General features: G+C 47.0%; 1 protein-coding gene and 1 pseudogene across 50 annotated transcripts in view; both read right to left on the bottom strand.

Moving 5' to 3' along the window:
- Window positions 1–23: 23 nt before the first annotated feature.
- On the bottom strand, window positions 24–96 carry LOC140613665 (small nucleolar RNA U3; annotated as a pseudogene).
- Window positions 97–734: 638 nt separating this feature from the next.
- Window positions 735–17,949, bottom strand: part of MADD (MAP kinase activating death domain) — a 41,684-nt gene continuing 24,469 nt past the window's right edge. For 23 of the 50 annotated variants that reach the window (XM_072790630.1, XM_072790632.1, XM_072790633.1 and 20 more), the window contains 10 exons: window positions 17,680–17,742; window positions 17,335–17,455; window positions 17,125–17,230; window positions 14,473–14,583; window positions 12,777–12,884; window positions 6,815–6,979; window positions 6,490–6,562; window positions 6,244–6,350; window positions 2,072–2,118; window positions 735–1,739 (listed from right to left, as the gene is read on the bottom strand). In XM_072790630.1, the coding sequence (XP_072646731.1) occupies window positions 2,095–2,118; window positions 6,244–6,350; window positions 6,490–6,562; window positions 6,815–6,979; window positions 12,777–12,884; window positions 14,473–14,583; window positions 17,125–17,230; window positions 17,335–17,455; window positions 17,680–17,742 (878 nt within the window). In that variant the 3' untranslated portion in view covers window positions 735–1,739; window positions 2,072–2,094. Of the gene's footprint in view, window positions 1,740–2,071; window positions 2,119–4,042; window positions 4,113–6,243; window positions 6,351–6,489; window positions 6,563–6,814; window positions 6,980–12,776; window positions 12,885–14,472; window positions 14,584–17,124; window positions 17,231–17,334; window positions 17,456–17,679; window positions 17,743–17,949 lie in introns of all 50 variants that reach the window. The other 27 variants (XM_072790616.1, XM_072790617.1, XM_072790618.1 and 24 more) reach the window with 3 other exon arrangements.

The following is a 17,949-nucleotide window of genomic DNA, read 5'->3' as shown; positions in this document are numbered from 1 at the left end:
TCTGCTGGCCCCTCCCTGTGCACTCTCTTTCTCTATATGTTCAGAGAAACTTCTCTAGTAACAAACTATAGAAATGATCCCTGAAAGTATAGTCTTTCTCTCAAAAAAAAAAAAAAAAAAAAAGTGGATGGTCTTTCTTGCCTTGGGAGTGCCAGAGGTTTTTCTATGAAAAAGAAAAAGAAAAAAAAATTCCAGAAAGACTGCCTTCTGTCAGGGTGCCTTCTGTCCTAGGGTGCCTTCTGTCAGAGTTCCACACAACCCAAGGCACTCCTGGCCAAGAGCTCAGAGCACGGGGCCCCAGGCCCAGTATGACACCCTGACCAAGCTGCTTCACCTCTCTGGACCACACCTGTGAGGGGCAAGGGGAGCCTTGGTTTTTCCTTCACTGCTACTTGACTCCCTGCTCAGGTGTCTTGATTTGGCTGCTTCCTCTGATGGCCAATTCCTAGCACAGCAGCTCCCTGCAGGGTTGGGGGGCAGAGGGCAGGAAGCCCCTCCCATAACCTCTCCCTGGGAGCCCAGGAGGCTAGGTGAGGAGCCCCAGGAGGCCAGGTGAGGAGCCCCGCTGAGTCAGCAGCAGGGTGGGAGGCTGGGGCTTCCGCATGCCAAGACTTGGATGGGCATGATCTCATCTCCTTCTGGAACTGGGGTGCTTCTGTCGAGTCCAGGGGCAGCCTTCCTCAGGCCTGGGCCAGGAGGAGGTATCATGAAATATAAGGCAATCAGGAGCCAAGGAGAGTTAAGGACATTTATTTCACATTCACACATCTGTACATTTTCTATAAATAACGTAGAGCTGAACTATGTACAATTATCTCTTGCCCACTCCCAGGCTGTCCCTCCCTCTGGCACCCAGTGCCAGGAGACTCTGCCTGCAGACCCTGCTGTGTATACTGAGCTCAGCCCTTCCCCACCCCACCCTGCTCCCTGGGCAAGGTAGCAGCCAGTGGTCTCTGGGGCACTCCCAGCCTGACCACTTTGCTCTCTGATGCCAAAAGCAAGGCAGACCTTAGGGAGATTGCTGCTCAGTGAAAAGGAGCCCCTGGGTGCTGCTCCACCACAGTGGTGGAGGCCCAGCGGCAGCAGCTGCCAGCTTGGGAAATGTGTATGGAAGGAGGGAGGCCGCCACTCACTCTGCTGCCCCGTGACTCTCCCTGCCTTTCCCTGTCCACCTCTCGCCCCAGAGGCAGGCCTCAAGCTTCCCCCACTCCGCACCAAGGGGGACTTCGCCCAGCACCCAGTCACGCCGGGTCACAGAGGATGGAGAGCCAGAGTCCTGCATGGGAGGGTCGTAACACCAAGGACGAGGAACCACAACACGAATGTCTCAGGGACACGCAAGGGTGGGCTCGTACTGTACTCAGAGTTCTTAGAAGCCACTGGCCCAAAGGACAGACAGACATCACTCCTGAGCCCTGAGGGGACAGTAGGCTGGTCTCCTGGGAGTGGAGAGGGAGCAGGTGGAGGAAACCAGCCGAGCTCAGTAACAGACACTAAGACACGCTCAGACACACAACTGTGAACCAACTAAGCCACGGCTAGGGCCTTGCAGAGAACACACACGCAGCATCATGCCCTTGCGAACAGAAGACGCAAGGGCAACCCCTGGACTGGGGGGCTCTTAACCCCTCCCATCAGCTCGAGACGGGCCGGGGTGGGGTCCTGAGATCTTCCTCACTGCTACGAACTGCAGCCACATACGAGAAGAGACACAACACAGAGTAGCAGATCTCATGGGCCTAGAGGGGAGAGAAAAACCAGACAGATCAAATTCCTGACATGCTGACATCTCCATGTGTGGAGATCTGCCAAGCAGGAAACTCTGCCCTCACGCCGGGCTCAGGCTTCACAGCTGGCCGCAGGGAGAGGGAATCTGCATGTGTGTCTCTCTCCCGGGGCTGAAGATTTGTTTCGGCTTCAGTTGAACCTGTGGCATCTAGACCAAACTCAGCTCTCCAAGCCTTCCTCGTCCCCCTTACCCCATGCTCTCAGAGGGCCCGCCCCACGCCTGCGTGAAGGTCCCCAGGGAGCCCTGCGCAGACTGGCCTGCCGGGCGGGGTGCCATACTCACCATTGGTGTCTTGTACTTGTGGCTCACCACTTCTTTAATTTCAGGAACTAAAACCGGACGGGCAAGAGACAAAACAGAAAGTTCAAAACTAAGAGCGATAGTGCCACACTCCCCCAGGCGGCAGCGCCCGGCACCAGGGTCCCCGTCCCCACTGTGGCCTGTCCCAGTGGCTGCAGCAGCTTACGCTATGACAGCTTCTGCCCCGCCGCTGGGGGACGAGAGGACACTGCCCCAGACTCCTCAGCCAGACCTGTGAGGTCTGTTGTGGCTCCCTGCTCCACGGCTGCGACTCTACCCGCTTCTTCGAGAGCCTCAGCACGGGAGTGGGCTGGCCTTTCACCAGCCCGTTCACTGCTACTGGCCAGGGCCCCGAGGAGCTGCGGTGGGGCCTTCCCCCCTTTTGGCTGGGTGAAGACAGTTGTCTCTAGCCTGTGCCTCACCTTGCTGGGATGCCCCAGAACTCATTCCTGTTACCGGCCCGAAACTGTTCATGTTAAGCATGGTTCCCTGTACTCCCAGCCCCTATGCAGAGGGTCCTTAGGCTGGATGAAGAAGTGGCATGGTACTAAACCCACCAGACTTGTAAGCTTCCTTCCCTGAGTGGCAGGAGAGGCCCAGGCCTGCCTGTGTGAGGGAGAGCGTCAGAGGGCTCTGGAGCAGACACATCGAGCAGAAGACAGGCGAGTACGGCACCCGGGGAGGGAGGTGACAGGGAGCATCAGGCAAAATACACACATGTCCACAGCCCGGAATGCAAGGCTAAGTAAGAGGCACCCCTGCCCCAGCCATGCAGGGGTTCTGCTTGGCCAGAGGAAGGAGGAAGGCCCCCCGGGGCTCAGCCATCCTGATGGCCCCTGGAGATGGGAGCAGAGGGGCGTGGCGTCCCCCTGGGGGCCAGAAAAGGTAGGATGAGAGTTGGCCACATCTTCTTCTGACCCTGGGAGGTAGAATGCAGGGGGACCCAGGGTGGAAAGGGAAAAAACTCATCATAGGTAGAGCAAGAAGCCCAGGTCCTTCTCCTGAATTGAAAGATTCCCCCCAAATATCTCTCTGGCAGAAGAGAGAAGGGAGCACGGGGTGGGGGGTGGGGTTCGGGTGGAGAAAACTCAGAACCAGTGAGCCAGCACGAGGGTGGGGGAGTGGGGGAGGCTGGGAGGAAGAGGGTGGGGAGAAGAGGGATGAGACAAACTGGCAATGTGAGCAGCTGGTCTGGTTGAAGGGAGCCCGTCCCACCCCCTGCAGGGCCCAGGCGGGGGCCTGGGGGGAGGCAGCACGAGAGCCGAGGTCACTTTACCTGCTGGAGAACGAAGGTTTTCATAGCAGCGATGAGGGGCACAAAAGAATGAAGCACAAACACAGCAGGAACTCAAAGCCCCAGGGTGAGAACCCGCTACACCACTGGTCAGCGTCAGCGCTGGGCTGCAGGGAGGCTGGCTCCCAGCCTCGGCGACAACTGCCCTGCCTGCCTGTGAGGCCCACTGGGCTTCCCTGCCCTCTAGAATGAGGCTGCCTGGTCCACCATGCACCGCTCCTGTGGCACAGAGGCTCACAGACACTGGGGTGGCGCCAGGGCGGCTGGATGGAGCACTGGGCCACTAGGAAGAGCTCAGCAGGCAACATGAACACAGCAGAGCTTGGAAACTGCCCATCGGCTCTGCCCCAGAACTTTCTGAGCACCAGCTGGCCAAGGGAAGGTGACGCCAGCTCACGGAGCCTCCGTGGGAGCGTCTCTGAAGTCTAACCCCGTCTAAGGCCACTTGCTCCTCTGGGACCCATTCCCTAGCAGCCACTGTCTCGCTCTTCTTTCCTCCTCCTTCCCCTTGCTCATCGCAGGTTCCCTTCTCTTCCCTAACACTCCTAAGCCTCCTGACCTCTCTGCAGAGGTGGCTCTTCTAAGTCCCTCCTCTGGAGCGCCGAGGTTTGAGTTACTGCCATGTGAGTCCAGACCTAAGAGCAAAATAGTGTAATTACCAAATTCCTCCAGGACAAAGACGCCTCGGACTGTATTGCACTTTTTAATGTGATTCAGCTCTATGAAAACCTGCAAGAGAGGGAGGGAGGGTGGGGTCAGGCCCGGAGGCTCTCCCCCAGCCCCACAACGCCCCGCTCTCCCAGCTACAGCCCCACCCCCACACAGAAGACCTAGTTCTCCAAGGGAGGACCGAAGGAATCCACACACACACAACTCAGAAGCGCTAAGAAGCGAAGACAGCAGAAAGGGCATGTACCTTCCGCTCCTGGCCGGAGGAGAAAGCATGGGAGAGAAATGAAGGCGTTAGTTTTAATGGTCAAACCCAACCCGAAGGCCCCTCTGCTGTCCTGGGCTGCCCGCCCATACCCTCTGCCCAGGGCAGCGCTTGGAGGACACGGTGCCCCAGGGGTCTCCCCACTCAGCCCATCAGCTCTCTACCCTTCCATGCATCCTCCTCCGGCGCAGAGGGCTGGCACGGGCGCAAAGCTCCCCTCGGATTGTCCTTGGGGTGGGAGGTGTTCATATCTTCCTCGAACAAAATCCAGGCTCTCCCAAGAAGTACACGGTGATAGAATAACAGCCACTGCTTAGGAGCACCTACTAGGAGTTCTACAAATCCTATTGGCATCCTTACATCCATGTGGCCCAGTGTGTAAGTAGTCTCGTTTTATAGAGGAGGACATCGGATCAGAAAGCTTATCTGCCCGTGAATAACAAAGCTGGGCTCTGAATCCAAGCACATCGTGACTCCAAGGATCTATCTGTTACCCCACCCTGTAGTAGTCTACCAGAGGGTCCAACGTTTCCTCAACTCCAACGGACTGTTCGTGGTGGAAGATGGACCCCAAGGCCGTTCTCTTGTTATCAGTAGGGGCCTGACTCCCCCCCTCTCTGCGGGATCTCTCTTCTAGGGCAAAGTCTTAAACTACAGACCAGCTTGTACATATCTGTGGAATGGTTAGACATTAGGTCGGTCCAGAGCAGGAGACCCCATAGGGGGCTGGGTGTTGTTTAACAAGATTTCCTCTTCAGAAGGTGAGGCATCGGGGGAAGCCACGGCACTAAAATGCGGTCAGAAGCCTGGTCCCCAAGAAGTGTTGGCACCTTTGTGTTCCAGAAAAGTACTCCAGTAAACCTCTCCTTGGGCGGACCCTAAGGTCTCAAGTACACTATTTAGTATGTCAAAGTCACAGATAGTAAATATATTGCTGGATATATACCATCACACCAAAGCTGCCCAGTGAGATTCCTAGAAGAAGAAACTAACATGGCAAGGGGAGGAAGAAAGCCACAGAGCCCAGGTGTTCACCTCCCCTGAGTATCTGCTGCCTGGCCAGGGGCTGTGGTGCTTTGCACATTCGGACCTGGCTCAGAGCCTCAGGGGGAGGAACCAGTACATCAGGAAAGGGGGAGGGAAGGCACTTGTGTGAAGAGTCAGAACTGGGAACGGACCTGGGATGATGCGCTGGCCTCAGAAAGGAATTAGCTTAAGGAATGTCCACTGAGAGAAAAAGTAACACTGTGTTAAAAGACCAAGAGAAAAAAAAAAAGTCAGCTCCTATGGTGGAATCACAATGAGAGAAAGATGTATTCTGAAGTGCTCCCCAGTCAAAAGAAGGGGAATGGGCCTGTGAAGCAGGGGACAGAGTGGGGACACTCAGAAGGACGAGAAGAGCAGAAAGAAGAATCAGCAGGAGAAATAGGCAAATAAACATACATACTCCAGGTAGGACAGACACGAGCCACACACACACACACACACACACACACACACGTGCATGTGCACACGCGCTTCACGCACGCCAGAAACACGCGAGGAGATCAGCTGGTCTAGACTCTCGAAGCGAAACCACCAAGCAAAAGCACACCCTGGGAATAAGGGAAGGCAGACACTGTGCGAAGAAGGGCCAAGTGAGACGCTCCCACTCACACTGTGCTGAGTCTAATGGGTGGAGGCAGCCTAGCCACCACGGCTCCCTCTCTTAGCCTGCTGCCCGCAGAGGCTCCCCACCGCACCTTCACGGTGGCGCCAGGGTCACTGTGCCCTCCCTCTGATTCCTCTCTCTGGTGCAGCTGCTCCGATCCTCCCACTAGCCCCACAGGCCCTCAGGCTCACTGGGAAAGCATGGGACCCGGACACTGAGCCTTGCTGCAGATGGAACGACAGGGCCAGGAAGCCGGTGCTGCCACTTGCACCTACCTGGTTGTGCATGAACTTGAGATTGATCCCTTCTAGGGTGACCTGCAGCAAGCCACCCTCACCAGTCTTCATGTCCTGCACAGGGAACTCGCCACCCAGTTCAGGGCCTGTGGTGGGGAAGGAGGTGATCAGCTCACTGGGGAGGTGGGCCACCCATGCCCGACTCCCTTGTCAGGCCTCTGACGCTCAGAAGGACGGACAGAAATAAACAGAAAGCACTCGCTTGGGGAATCGTTCTCTGCTCACCAGGTTTGATGCTTTGCTGCCGGGCAGCAGCCCGCTCCATGCTGTCCTTCACACAGTAGTACAGCTCCCGACACTGCGGCACACAGGGGAGAGAGCTGTCCCGTCATCCCAGCCTTCCAGGGTCTCCCTGCTCTGCTCTCTAATGGCTGCCAAGGGCCTGGGCCGATGCCCGGGTGCCAGAGACAACTTTATTTACGTATCCCACACCACAGCCAGAGGCAAAGTGGGGCTCAACATGTGGACTGTGGGATTTTAACTTCCTTGCAGGGAACTCAATACTTTGCCCTCAGCACCCACCCTCCACCCAAACAGAGCTCATGGGTACCTTCTTAGTATAGAATTTGTTGAGCTGAGTCTCAGAGCCATTTCTACGCCACAAGCACAACACCTTGGTCTTGGGACAGTAGGTCATGTTGATGAGCTTCTCATACCACCAGCGCTCATACACCGTTCCGATGTTACTACGTAACACCACACAGTCATCACACACCTGGAGAAGTGCACAGAGTGCGTCAGTGGTTCTTGTCTCTTAGAGTCTCCATCATCCCAGGCCACACCACCCTGTTTCCCATGGGGAAAGGATGGGACCACTGGCCCTGGGGGCACTGCTATGGTCAGGTTCTCTGATTTATGCTCATAGTCTTCCTTTGCTGGAGACATAAACACCAAACTGCTGGACATACTGTCCACTAAAAGGTTTACTGAAAAAAAAAGAAGGAATCACTGAGAGGAGCCTGTGAGCAAGGAAGAAAGCTCAATCAGTGTTTCAATTTTCACCTCACCCCATGTCTGTCACCTCATACATGCTCTAGACTTGAGAGGGTGTCTCATGCCGCCATGGGCCAATCTTAGGAACCATCTCTGTGGATGAGCGCAAAGCAGGGGGGATTATGGCAGGAGAAAAAAATGGAACCATTTTCTAATACTGGCTCAGCCTCAGTTCTGCATAAGTGTTTTAAGTAATTAATCACATAAATGACACATAGGCAATGCTTATTGCAAAAAATATTCTATGACACAAGATGATATAAATTAAAAGGCAAACTCCTCCTTCACATTCTTTTTTAAATACCACAGTCCTTTTAAATTAATTAATTAATTAACTTATTTTCAGAGGGAGAGAGTGAGTGTGAGCGGGGACAGGGAGGGGGAGAGGGAGAATCTTAAGCAGATTCCACATCCAGCGTGGAGCCCAATGCAGGCTGGATTCACAACCCTGAGAGTTCATGACCCGAGCCAAAATCAAGAGTCAGACGCTCAACTGACTGAGCCACCCAGGTGCCCCCTTCACATTCTCTTCTTGTTCAACATTCTCCCTCTAAGATCAGACTATGTTAGGTTTCTGGCTGTCCCATTACTTAGCTGTGTCACCCTGAACAAGTTGATCTGCATCTACATTTCCTCACGTGAAGATTAAATAAGTCAATGTGCACAGACTTCTCAGAACAAAGCCAGGCACATAGGAAGTGCCCTAGAGCTAGAATACTGTGACAGCACTATAATTACAATATAAAAAACATAGCAATGATTATTATGACCCCATTGATGGTTCTCAAATTTTTCTCCATACGAGACCCATCTTCTTGAGTTCCTGAACCTCTCTCTATCTGGATGGCTCACAGGGAGCACCTTGGATCTTATCATGTCCAAATCTGAAGTCAGCATTTCCTTTTGCGCAGATCCTCCTTCTGCATCCCCTAGTTGAGTAAATGGTGTCACCATTCACCCAGCTGCCCAAGCCAGAAGTGAAGGAGTAATGTGAGACTCCTTTTCCCTCTCACTACACCACCAAGTCCCACCCTCTCACTACTCCCACCAAGTCCCACTCCAGCTGTTAATTCCGATTTCTTTCAAGTCTAAACTCAAAGGTCACTTCTGAGGGGTCATCCACAACTCCTAGACCCTCTGCTATGTATTCCCATACCACCTGCCTCTGAGCATCTTCTCTCATAAAGCTCATCATACTTTATGACACTTTGTTTCAATAGATGACTTCTCCAATGGCTTGTCAACCCTGTAAGGGCAACAGAAACCATGTCTCCCTTATTCACTGCTATAACTGCATACCCAGAGCACCTGGGATTTGTATGTGCTCCATAAATATTAAATGAAAGAAAAAGGATCACACAAGACTACCAGGTTTAATCTGCTACCTGAGTTACTAAGGTCCTAAAAGCCTCATGAAGAACAAGGTCATAAAGCATCTGAGTAAAAATTAGAATTCTAGCCTTAGTCTGACTCTATAGTTTTCTCCAGGTGAAAAATGAAGACTACTGCCCCTACTTTCCACAATGCTTTAAGAACACCAGGTAAAGGAGAGGGGCAGGACAGGTATTTAGACATGACTTCTAGGCTGGGAGAGGACAGTAATAATGCACCATACTCGCCTATGCTGCTGGTGGAGATATAAACTGGTATAGTCTTTGGGGTGGCATTTGGCAGAATCTAAAAATTTTAAATCTAGGGAAACCTGGGTGGCTCAGTGGTTGAGTGTCTGCCTTCTCCCTCTGTCTATCTCTCTGACTCTCCCTCTCTGCGTCTCTCATGAATAAATAAATAAGTAAAATCTTAAAAAAAAATTAAAAAATTTAAAAAGACATTATCAAGATACACAGTCAAGTATATTCAAAGAATAATTATTTTTTTTAAAAGTGGGAGGAACTAGTTGAATGACTTATGGTATACATCCATATAACATCTAATAGCTAACAAAACAAAACAAAACAAAATTAAGCATCCACTTAAAAAAACAGAGACAGGATACCTGGGTGGCTCAGTGGTTAAGCATTTGCCTTCAGCTCAAGGTGCGATCCTGGAGACCCGGGATCGAGTCCCACATTGGGCTCCCTGCCTGGAGCCTGCTTCTCCCTCTGCCTATGTCTCTGCCTCTCTCTGTGTGTCTCTCATGAATAAATAAAAATCTTTAAAAAAACAAAAACAAACAGATATGGGGCACCTGGCTGGCTCAGCTGGTGAAACATGCCACTCTTGATCTCAGGGTTGTGAGTTTGAGCCCTACATTGGGTATAAAGCTTACTTAACAAAACAAAACAAAACAAAACAACAAAAAAAAAGATTTAGATAATATGTAGACATGGAAAGATGTCAGTCATAAATTAAGTGGAAAAAATAAAACTATATAACAATATTCGTAGTTTGATACCAATATTGGTATCAATTGCTAAACATCAAAACGAAATTACATACAGGTAAACTGTATTTATACAACACACAATTTTAAAAATCACACCAAACTCTATAATGCTGGTTATCTCTGAAACACAGTATGGAAGGAAATGAAGGGAAACTTTTACTTTTTATTTCATTTACTTCTCTATGGTTTGAAACTTTCGCAACATATACTGTTCTACTTCTGTAATTTATCATTTTTTTTGAGAGAGAGAGAGCGAGAGCGAGAGCATGCTCATGTGTGAACAAGCAGGGAGGGCAGAGGGAGAGGGAGTAGTATCTTAAGCAGGCTCCATACCCAGTGTGCAGACCCTGACATGTGGCTTGATCTTCTGACCCTGAGATCATGACCTAAGCCGAAATCAAGAGTCAGATACTTAACTGACTGAGCCACCAGGTGCCCCAGTCTATTTCTGTAACTGAAAAAAAAAAGTAATAAAGAGGATTTTTTAAAGTCTTTGCAATTGCTCTCCCAGTGATCCTGCAGCCAGCAAGCTATGCAGAGATGAGAAAGTCAGGCTAAGTGTAGTGGGTGGCTAATGGAGTAAAAAAGGTAAAGTCTTATTTAGTGCTTTAAGGGAGAGGCGTCTATAAGATGATAGATCCACCCATACTCCAGGGACTTCCTATGAGGCTCCCCTGCATGGTGGCTAGAGTCAGTCTTATACTTTAAGGAGTCTTCTGGATATTTATTTATTTATTTATTTAGATTTTATTTATTTATTCATAGAGACACAGCTAGAGAGAGAGAGGCAGAGACACAGGCAGAGGGAGAAGCAGGCACCACGCATGGAGCCCGATGCGGGACTCAATCCCGGGTCTCCAGGATCACGTCCTGGGCCACAGGCGGCACTAAACCGCTGCGTCACCGGGGCTGCCCTGGATTTATTTTTTAAAGGGAAAAGAAAAGGGTGAGAATCACCTGTCACCTCTTTGTGGTACAGATGTCCTAAATTGACCCTCAGCTCGAGGAAACACCTGGCCAAATTCTAAAACTTCAGTGACATGAAAATGACTCTTTTCTCAGCTATACCAACGCACATGTTTCTGCTTTAGGCCAGAACCCCCACCCAATGTTTGATAAACCACTCATTCAAAAAGCTATGGATGTGAAAATCAAACTCAACTAAATCAAAAGGAAACAGAATACTTGTAAAATTATTTAATTTCACTACTTAATATAGGAGTTGTACTTGGTTCCTACAATTATGTAGAAGACATTCATCTTAGAATTAAAAATACAGAAATAAAGAAACAATAGTCAATTTCCTTTGCAATACTGGGATAAGGAAGGATTTTTCTACCTATGACTCAAAATCCAGAAGCTATTTTAAAAAAAAGACTTAGGGGGATCCCTGGGTGGCGCAGCGGTTTGGCGCCTGCCTTTGGCCCAGAGCGCGATCCTGGAGACCCGGGATCGAGTCCCACGTCGGGCTCCCGGTGCATGGAGCCTGCTTCTCCCTCTGCCTATGTCTCTGCCTCTCTCTCTCTCTCAATCTCTCTGTGACTATCATAAATAAATAAAAATTAAAAAAAAAAGACTTAGTTAATTCAACTATATAAAAGTAAAAAAACAAATTCTGGCAAGGGTTGGAGGGAAGGTATAAATAAATAAATAGATAGATAGATAGATAAATAAATTCTGCCCACAAGCAAACTCAAAGGACTGATGAGGAGCTTCACAGGGAACAGATCAGGCTGCCCACATCTAAACCCACTGATTACCAAGAGAGAGATGACCATATGGCGCAACAGGAAATATACAGCACCACCCATGAAGTATTCTTGCCAAAACACTGAATCTGAAACTCACCAAACCCCTATATTGAACTACTAGTTAATAAAAAATACAAGTGATGGAGAAATGTGTTAATACCAAACAGATGCAATCTGCAAAAAACTGAGAATGTGAGATACTCTGTAGGGCAAATTTCTTCAACAAAATAAATGGCAAAGTGGGAAGGGAACTATTATATGTTAAGAGATACTTTATAATTATATCAGCCAAAGTTATCAATACATTCTTTTCTTTGGTCTGGTGATCACACTCTGAGAGCTCTTACAGAGCCTGCGCATGTGTGAAGGGAAGCAGGTGCAGCATCATGCATAGCAGCACCATTAGCAACAGCACAAAAGTGGAAGAAAACCAAGGGCACATATCTACACTGACTGGTTAAGTCAACTATAGCACAGTCATACCATGGAATACCATACAGATGGAAAAAAGAATAAGAGCCATGGAAAATACAGTGAATAATGTCGTAATGACTTATGGTGACAGACGGTGACCACGCTTATCATGTAAGCACTGCATAATGTACAGAATTGTTGAACCACTACGCTATATGCTTGAAACTAATATAAAATTGTATGTCAGGGATCCCTGGGTGGTGCAGCGGTTTGGTGCCTGCCTTTGGCCCAGGGCGCGATCCTGGAGACCCGGGATCGAATCCCATGTCAGGCTCCCGGTGCATGGAGCCTACTTTTCCCTCTGCTTGTGTCTCTGCCTCTCTCTCTGTGTGTGTGTGTGACTATCATAAATAAATAAAAATAAAAAAAAAATTGTATGTCAATTCTTCTTCAACTTAAAAAAGAGAACCCTCTTTTTGTACTGGTATAGAGATCTCCAGGATATGTTCAATGAGAAAAGCAAGATACAGATCAGTGGATAAGATGTACTACCTTTCTGTAAGAAAAAAGAAAGAGAACTTATGTTCATATTCTATTGTGTTTGTATAAAATACCACTGGAAGGTACAAAGGAAACCAATTAAGTGGTCAACTATAGGAGGAAGGGATGAGGTTGATGGAAAATTGAGAGGAAGTGGATGAGAAAGAGCGCAAGATTTCCCAATGCTTATTGGAAGCATTGACTTATGGACAATGTGACTATATCATCTGTTCAATATATATTTAAAGGAAATGTTGGGGAATCATCTATTACATTATTTGCATAAGAGCCTGACAATTTAATGATAGATGGATTATAAACACGAATGAGATCAAGTGAGAGAAATATTCTGACGTCAGTTCTAGGAGTTCCTTGTGACTCTCAAATGTTCGTTTGAGACATCTGAACTAGCATGAATTAGCATTTACCTCCATGAAGAAGATGTCTCCATTTGTGTCTGTCCCTGCATGTACCACAAATGTCTGCTTTTTCATGTGCCGGCTGCCACTGGACCGGATAGAGAGATCACGTCCATTCTGAGAAAAGAGAAATCTTTTAGGCACATCCAGGTATCTCTCTCACAGAGCTCTCTAGGCCAAGAATTTCGTCCCCAGCCCCCAATTCAGCAATTAAATTCCTATCAGCTTACTTAGCTATAGGCCACGAGGGGCATGTTTTCAAACTTTTTGATCTTAGGCCCCCCAAGAGTTTATGTTTATGTGAGTTATATTTATAGATCTTTATATTAGAAATTAAAACTGAACAAAATTAAATATTAATTCATTTAAAGTCATTATTAATACATCCATTATATGGTAATATAAATAACTTTTTAAAATATTTCCCAAGACAAAAAAAAAATGAGAAGACTGGCACTATTTTATATTTTTGCACATGTTTGTCTTTAAAAAAATAGCTGGATTCTTGTATCTGCTTCTGCATTCAATCCATTGTGTTATGTTGCTTTGGTTGAGGTATATAAAGAAAATCTGGTTTCAAGATATATCTTTGGAAAAGAGAAGAGTATTTTAATAGCTTTTCCAGATAAATATACATATTCTTCTTTGGTAATTATACCAAAATTATACTTGAGAAGTAATAGTTTCTCATAGTTAGTTGCAATAAGAAATCTGAAAATCCTACAACGAACATTTTATACTTTGTTACATGAAATCCATTTGTCTGCCTTGCATTTTGAGTGGTTCTTTACTCATCCTTGAATTTGTAACACTACACAATGGTATTCCGGAAAATACTGGCTTAAGGAGTAATGCAGCTATTCCAAACATTGACACATTTCGTTATAGAATATCAAAAAAATCACACTTATTAATATCATCAGTCTCATTACAAAAATCTTTATTTAAGTATCAGGACGCCTCAAGCTTAAAAATCTGCCAAATAAATACCCAACTCTGAATAACCACAGTTATTCTTCCAAGTAAAAATGATGTCCCATGAGCAAAGCTGACAGTTCACCTTGCAACTCAAACTGTCACAAATTGCTTTTCCTTGAAATTAATCATCATATGTTTGTTTGCAGCACAAATCCTTCCTGTATATTTTTCCTTTTGTCACATAAAATATTAAAAAGATATATAATCAATGATCAGATTTAATAAAATTAATGATTTTAACACTTTCATCAAGAACATTCATAAGTGAAACTATTAAATTTCTTTCTCCTTTTTTAAATTGGAGGTGCATTCTGATGGCTACTAGCATGGTTTAGCACCACTGTCTTCTCTGTGTGAAGGTAACCACAGTTTCATCCACCACTGCTTTTGTACCATCAGTGCAAATGTCAACCCAGTAATAAAAAGGCAAACATTTTTGTACTATTATGAAAATAGTTTTCATCTCGTGGCTCTTTAAGGAGGCCACAGATCATATGTTGAAATGGCTGTACCAGGATGGTTTTAGTATAGAGAATCCTACCACAGAACAGAAGGACTAAATCCTCATCTAGACTCAAAGCCCAATTTTTAAAACTGGGGGTCTTGAAAATGTACAGGCCAAGAAATGACCTGTGGGGAAGCCTCTGCATTAGGTGATAAGGCCCAAGCCTGGGAGGCGACAAGTGCAGTGGGAGGGGAGCCTAGGGGATGGCCCAAATATGCTTACCAGGTTCACCAGCTGATCAAGCACTTCATTGATTTGCTGGCTGTACACAAGCCCAATATGGGACTTTCCCATTAGGCGCCTCACCTTCTTCCGGATGTCATTCTTATTTACCTGGAAAGCCAAAACGAAATCTTTTTTTTTTTTTTTTTTTTTTCCAAAACGAAATCTTAATGAGGGATCTGCTCTCCTTGCAACTTAGAGGGAATGTACAAGCAAGTTTCCTGCCATTTGAGACAATTCTGAGTCCACATCACTGAATGTGAGAGAAAACATTCAATGGCCTATTCTGCTAACAGGCTAGGAAAGAAAACTCTGGCTGTCTCTGGATGGTTTCTGTAGAAAAATAGCTTTTTTTTTTTTAAAAAAGATTTTATTTATTTATTCATGAAAGACACACAGAGAGAGAGGCAGAGACACAGACACAGGCAGAGGGAGAAGTAGGCTCCATGCAAGGAGCCCAATGTGGGACTCGATCCGGAGACTCCAGCATCACGCCCTGGGCCGAAGGCAGGCACCAAACTGCTGAGCCACTAGGGATCCCCAGAAATAGCTTTTAGAGCAAGTCTGGTTCAAATGGATTTGGGTTCAAGGAGATACTTCCTCCCTATTCTAAACCAATACCATAAACATTCACCCGTAAAGAGGCCCTAAGAACCACTGGGGCTCTCAGAATATAGTTCAGAAACAAGGCCTTAGAGTAGCAACATTCTGGTTCAGCCATAGCAGACACCTTCCCAGGGTTCAGGACCACCACCCTTTCCCAACCAGAGTTCACTGAAACCCCTAGAGTTCAACAGAGAGGAGTGAGCTTTAGAACAGAAAATGAAACAAACTAAGTCAGCCTATCAGGTGTTTTCTGCATCTGTTCAACTAATCCCTTCATATTTAGAGAGGCTGGGAGAACAGGAGGAGGAGAAATCCAGGAGCTCATTCTCAAAACAACTCTCTTCTACCCATCAACCCCAAACTTATGTTTCCCTTTCAAAGCAGGATACTTCCATTTGGTAACCTTTGTCTTTCACAGCTATAAAACCAAGTGCAACCAAGTCAAACTAGAACCTACCATTAAATTTTTAAAGAGTAGTTCTTTTACATCTATGGAAAATTCTATATGATAAAGGGCTAGCGCTGAAAAATGAATTCTGACTATCCTAAGGTTTTAAAAACTAATAAATTTTTTTTTTTAATTCACTGTATTCTCTGGGGAGTTCTATCGCCATCCTAAAACTACTTAGCAAAGGAAGTCCATTTAAAATTCAAAATAGGGGCACCGGGATCCCTGGGTGGCTCAGCAGTTTGGCGCCTGCCTTTGGCCCAGGGCGCGATCCTAGAGTCCCAGGATCGAGTCCCACGTTGGGCTTCCTGCATGGAGCCTGCTTCTCCCTCTGCCTGTGTCTCTGCCTCTCTCTCTCTATGTCTATCATAAATAAATAAATAAATAAATAAATAAATAAATAAATAAATAAATAAATAAAACAAACAAACAAACAAACCTATCTTTAAAAAAAAATAGGGGCACCTGGTGGCTCCGCTGGTTAAGTGTCTACTTTTGGCGTAGGTCATGATCTTAGTGTCCTAGGATTGAGCCCCGCATTGGGTTCCCTGCTCAGCAGGGAGTCTGCGTCTCCCTTTCTCTCTGCCCCTGCTCATGGTCTCTCTCCCACCCCTTCAAATAAATAAAATATTTAAAAATAAATTAATAAATAATAAAAATAAAATTCAAAATAAACAGGGTGCCTGGATGGTTCAGTTGGTAGAGTGTACAACCCTTTTTAAAAAGATTGATTGGGGCAGCCCAGGTGGCTCAGTGGTTTAGTGCCGCCTTCAGCCCAGGGCCTGATCTTGGAGACCCAGGATCAAGTCCCACATGGGGCTCCCTGCGTGGAGCCTGCTTCTCCTCTGTCTGTGTCTCTGCCTCTCTCTCTGTGTCTCTCATGAATAAATGAATAAAATCTTAAAAAAAAAAAGAGATCGATTGATTTATTTAAAGATTTATTCATTTACTTTTGAGAGATAGAGTGTGTGAGTGTTCATGAGTGGTGGGGGGTGGGGGTGGGGGGTGGGGACAGAGGGAGAGAGAAAGGGAGAGAAGCAGACTCCTCATTGAGTGGTGAGTGCTATGTGGAGCTTGATCTCATAACCCTGAGATCATAACCTGAGCCAAAATCAAGTGTCAGATGCTCAACCAACTGTATCCCCCAGATGAACCTGTTTATTTCAGAGAGAAAGTGGGGCGGGGAGGGGCACTCCACACTGAGTGCAGAACTTGACACGGGGCTTGATCCCATGATCCTCAGATCATGACCCCAGCAGAAAACAAGAGTCAGATGCTCAACTGACTGTCTCACCTAGGCACCCTGAGTGTGCAACTCTTAATCTTGGGGCTGTGAGCCCCATGTTGGGTGTATAGGTTACTTTAAAAAAAATTTTTTTTAAATAATAACAAAATAAAATTCAAAACAAATGGTATGGAATCACCAATCATCTTTACAACATTCCTTAGCACAAAAGCCTGGCAGCTTCAGAGAGACCTCACACTTTCAATCAGCAAGAGAGCCCTAGTAAGATATTCTGACAGTTTCCCAAGTGCCCCAGAATTTAGGTGATAGGAACAAGCCTTGCCGTTCTGGCATCAAGTAAAATCGGCATTACCTTCATCAGCAGCATGTAGGAGATGAGGTTGTGCAAAAGTGTGGCCAGCAAACGATCTTCATCATCCTCTAGGCGCTTCCGGTCATGTTCTCCCAGGGACAGGTACCTAAGTAGGAGATCAGAGACAAGTTGGTCCTCAGTGGGGAGACCACAGAACTCACTTAGAAGAGGGTGAATTTGCATTTTCCAAGTGTTTACTAAGTCTCATACCTGTCGATCATTTCCTGGGGACCCTGGTCCATACCCATCCCTTCTCTCTCCAACATCACAGCATCTAAGAATGCATCTTCCCAGAACTGCATTTGGTCCCACAAAGTAGAACGTTCTTTGCCTGTGTGGAATAGAATTTTTCTAGGGGCATATTTAACATATAAAAATACAGCTGCCAAACCACGAGTAAACTCTAGGTAAAAGGGACAAATTCTTAGACAAAGGAAACATGAGCCTCTCCACCCCAGAACTAACATTCCTGCCACCAGCCCCGGCTCCTCCAGGTGAGGCCCAGCCCCTCCCGAGGAGGAGGGATGATCACAGCACACAAAGAAAGGTGGTTACTTATAGAAAAGGTCTCCATAGCCGCATCCTCTAACTGGTCCCACATCGATCCTTTGTCCCTTCCTGCCAATTTGTGAGCAGGAAGGACCATGGTAGCAAGAAAGGAAAGACAGACAGACAGAAAGACAGAGGCTGTTGATTAATATGAAAATCCAGTCTCTTCTAGTGCTCACCTACTGCTTTTTCCAAACCCAGTAAGTCACCTTCTTCAGATATAAAAACACCCTCTAACATCAGCACTGAGATCAGCACAAAGCTAAGCAGCTATGG

This window comes from Canis lupus, chromosome 21 (genome assembly GCF_048164855.1).
Source record: "Canis lupus baileyi chromosome 21, mCanLup2.hap1, whole genome shotgun sequence".
Taxonomy (NCBI): Eukaryota; Metazoa; Chordata; class Mammalia; order Carnivora; family Canidae; genus Canis; species Canis lupus.
The sequence above is the reverse complement of the archived record's forward strand: the minus strand, read 5'-3'. Positions and strand labels throughout refer to the sequence as shown.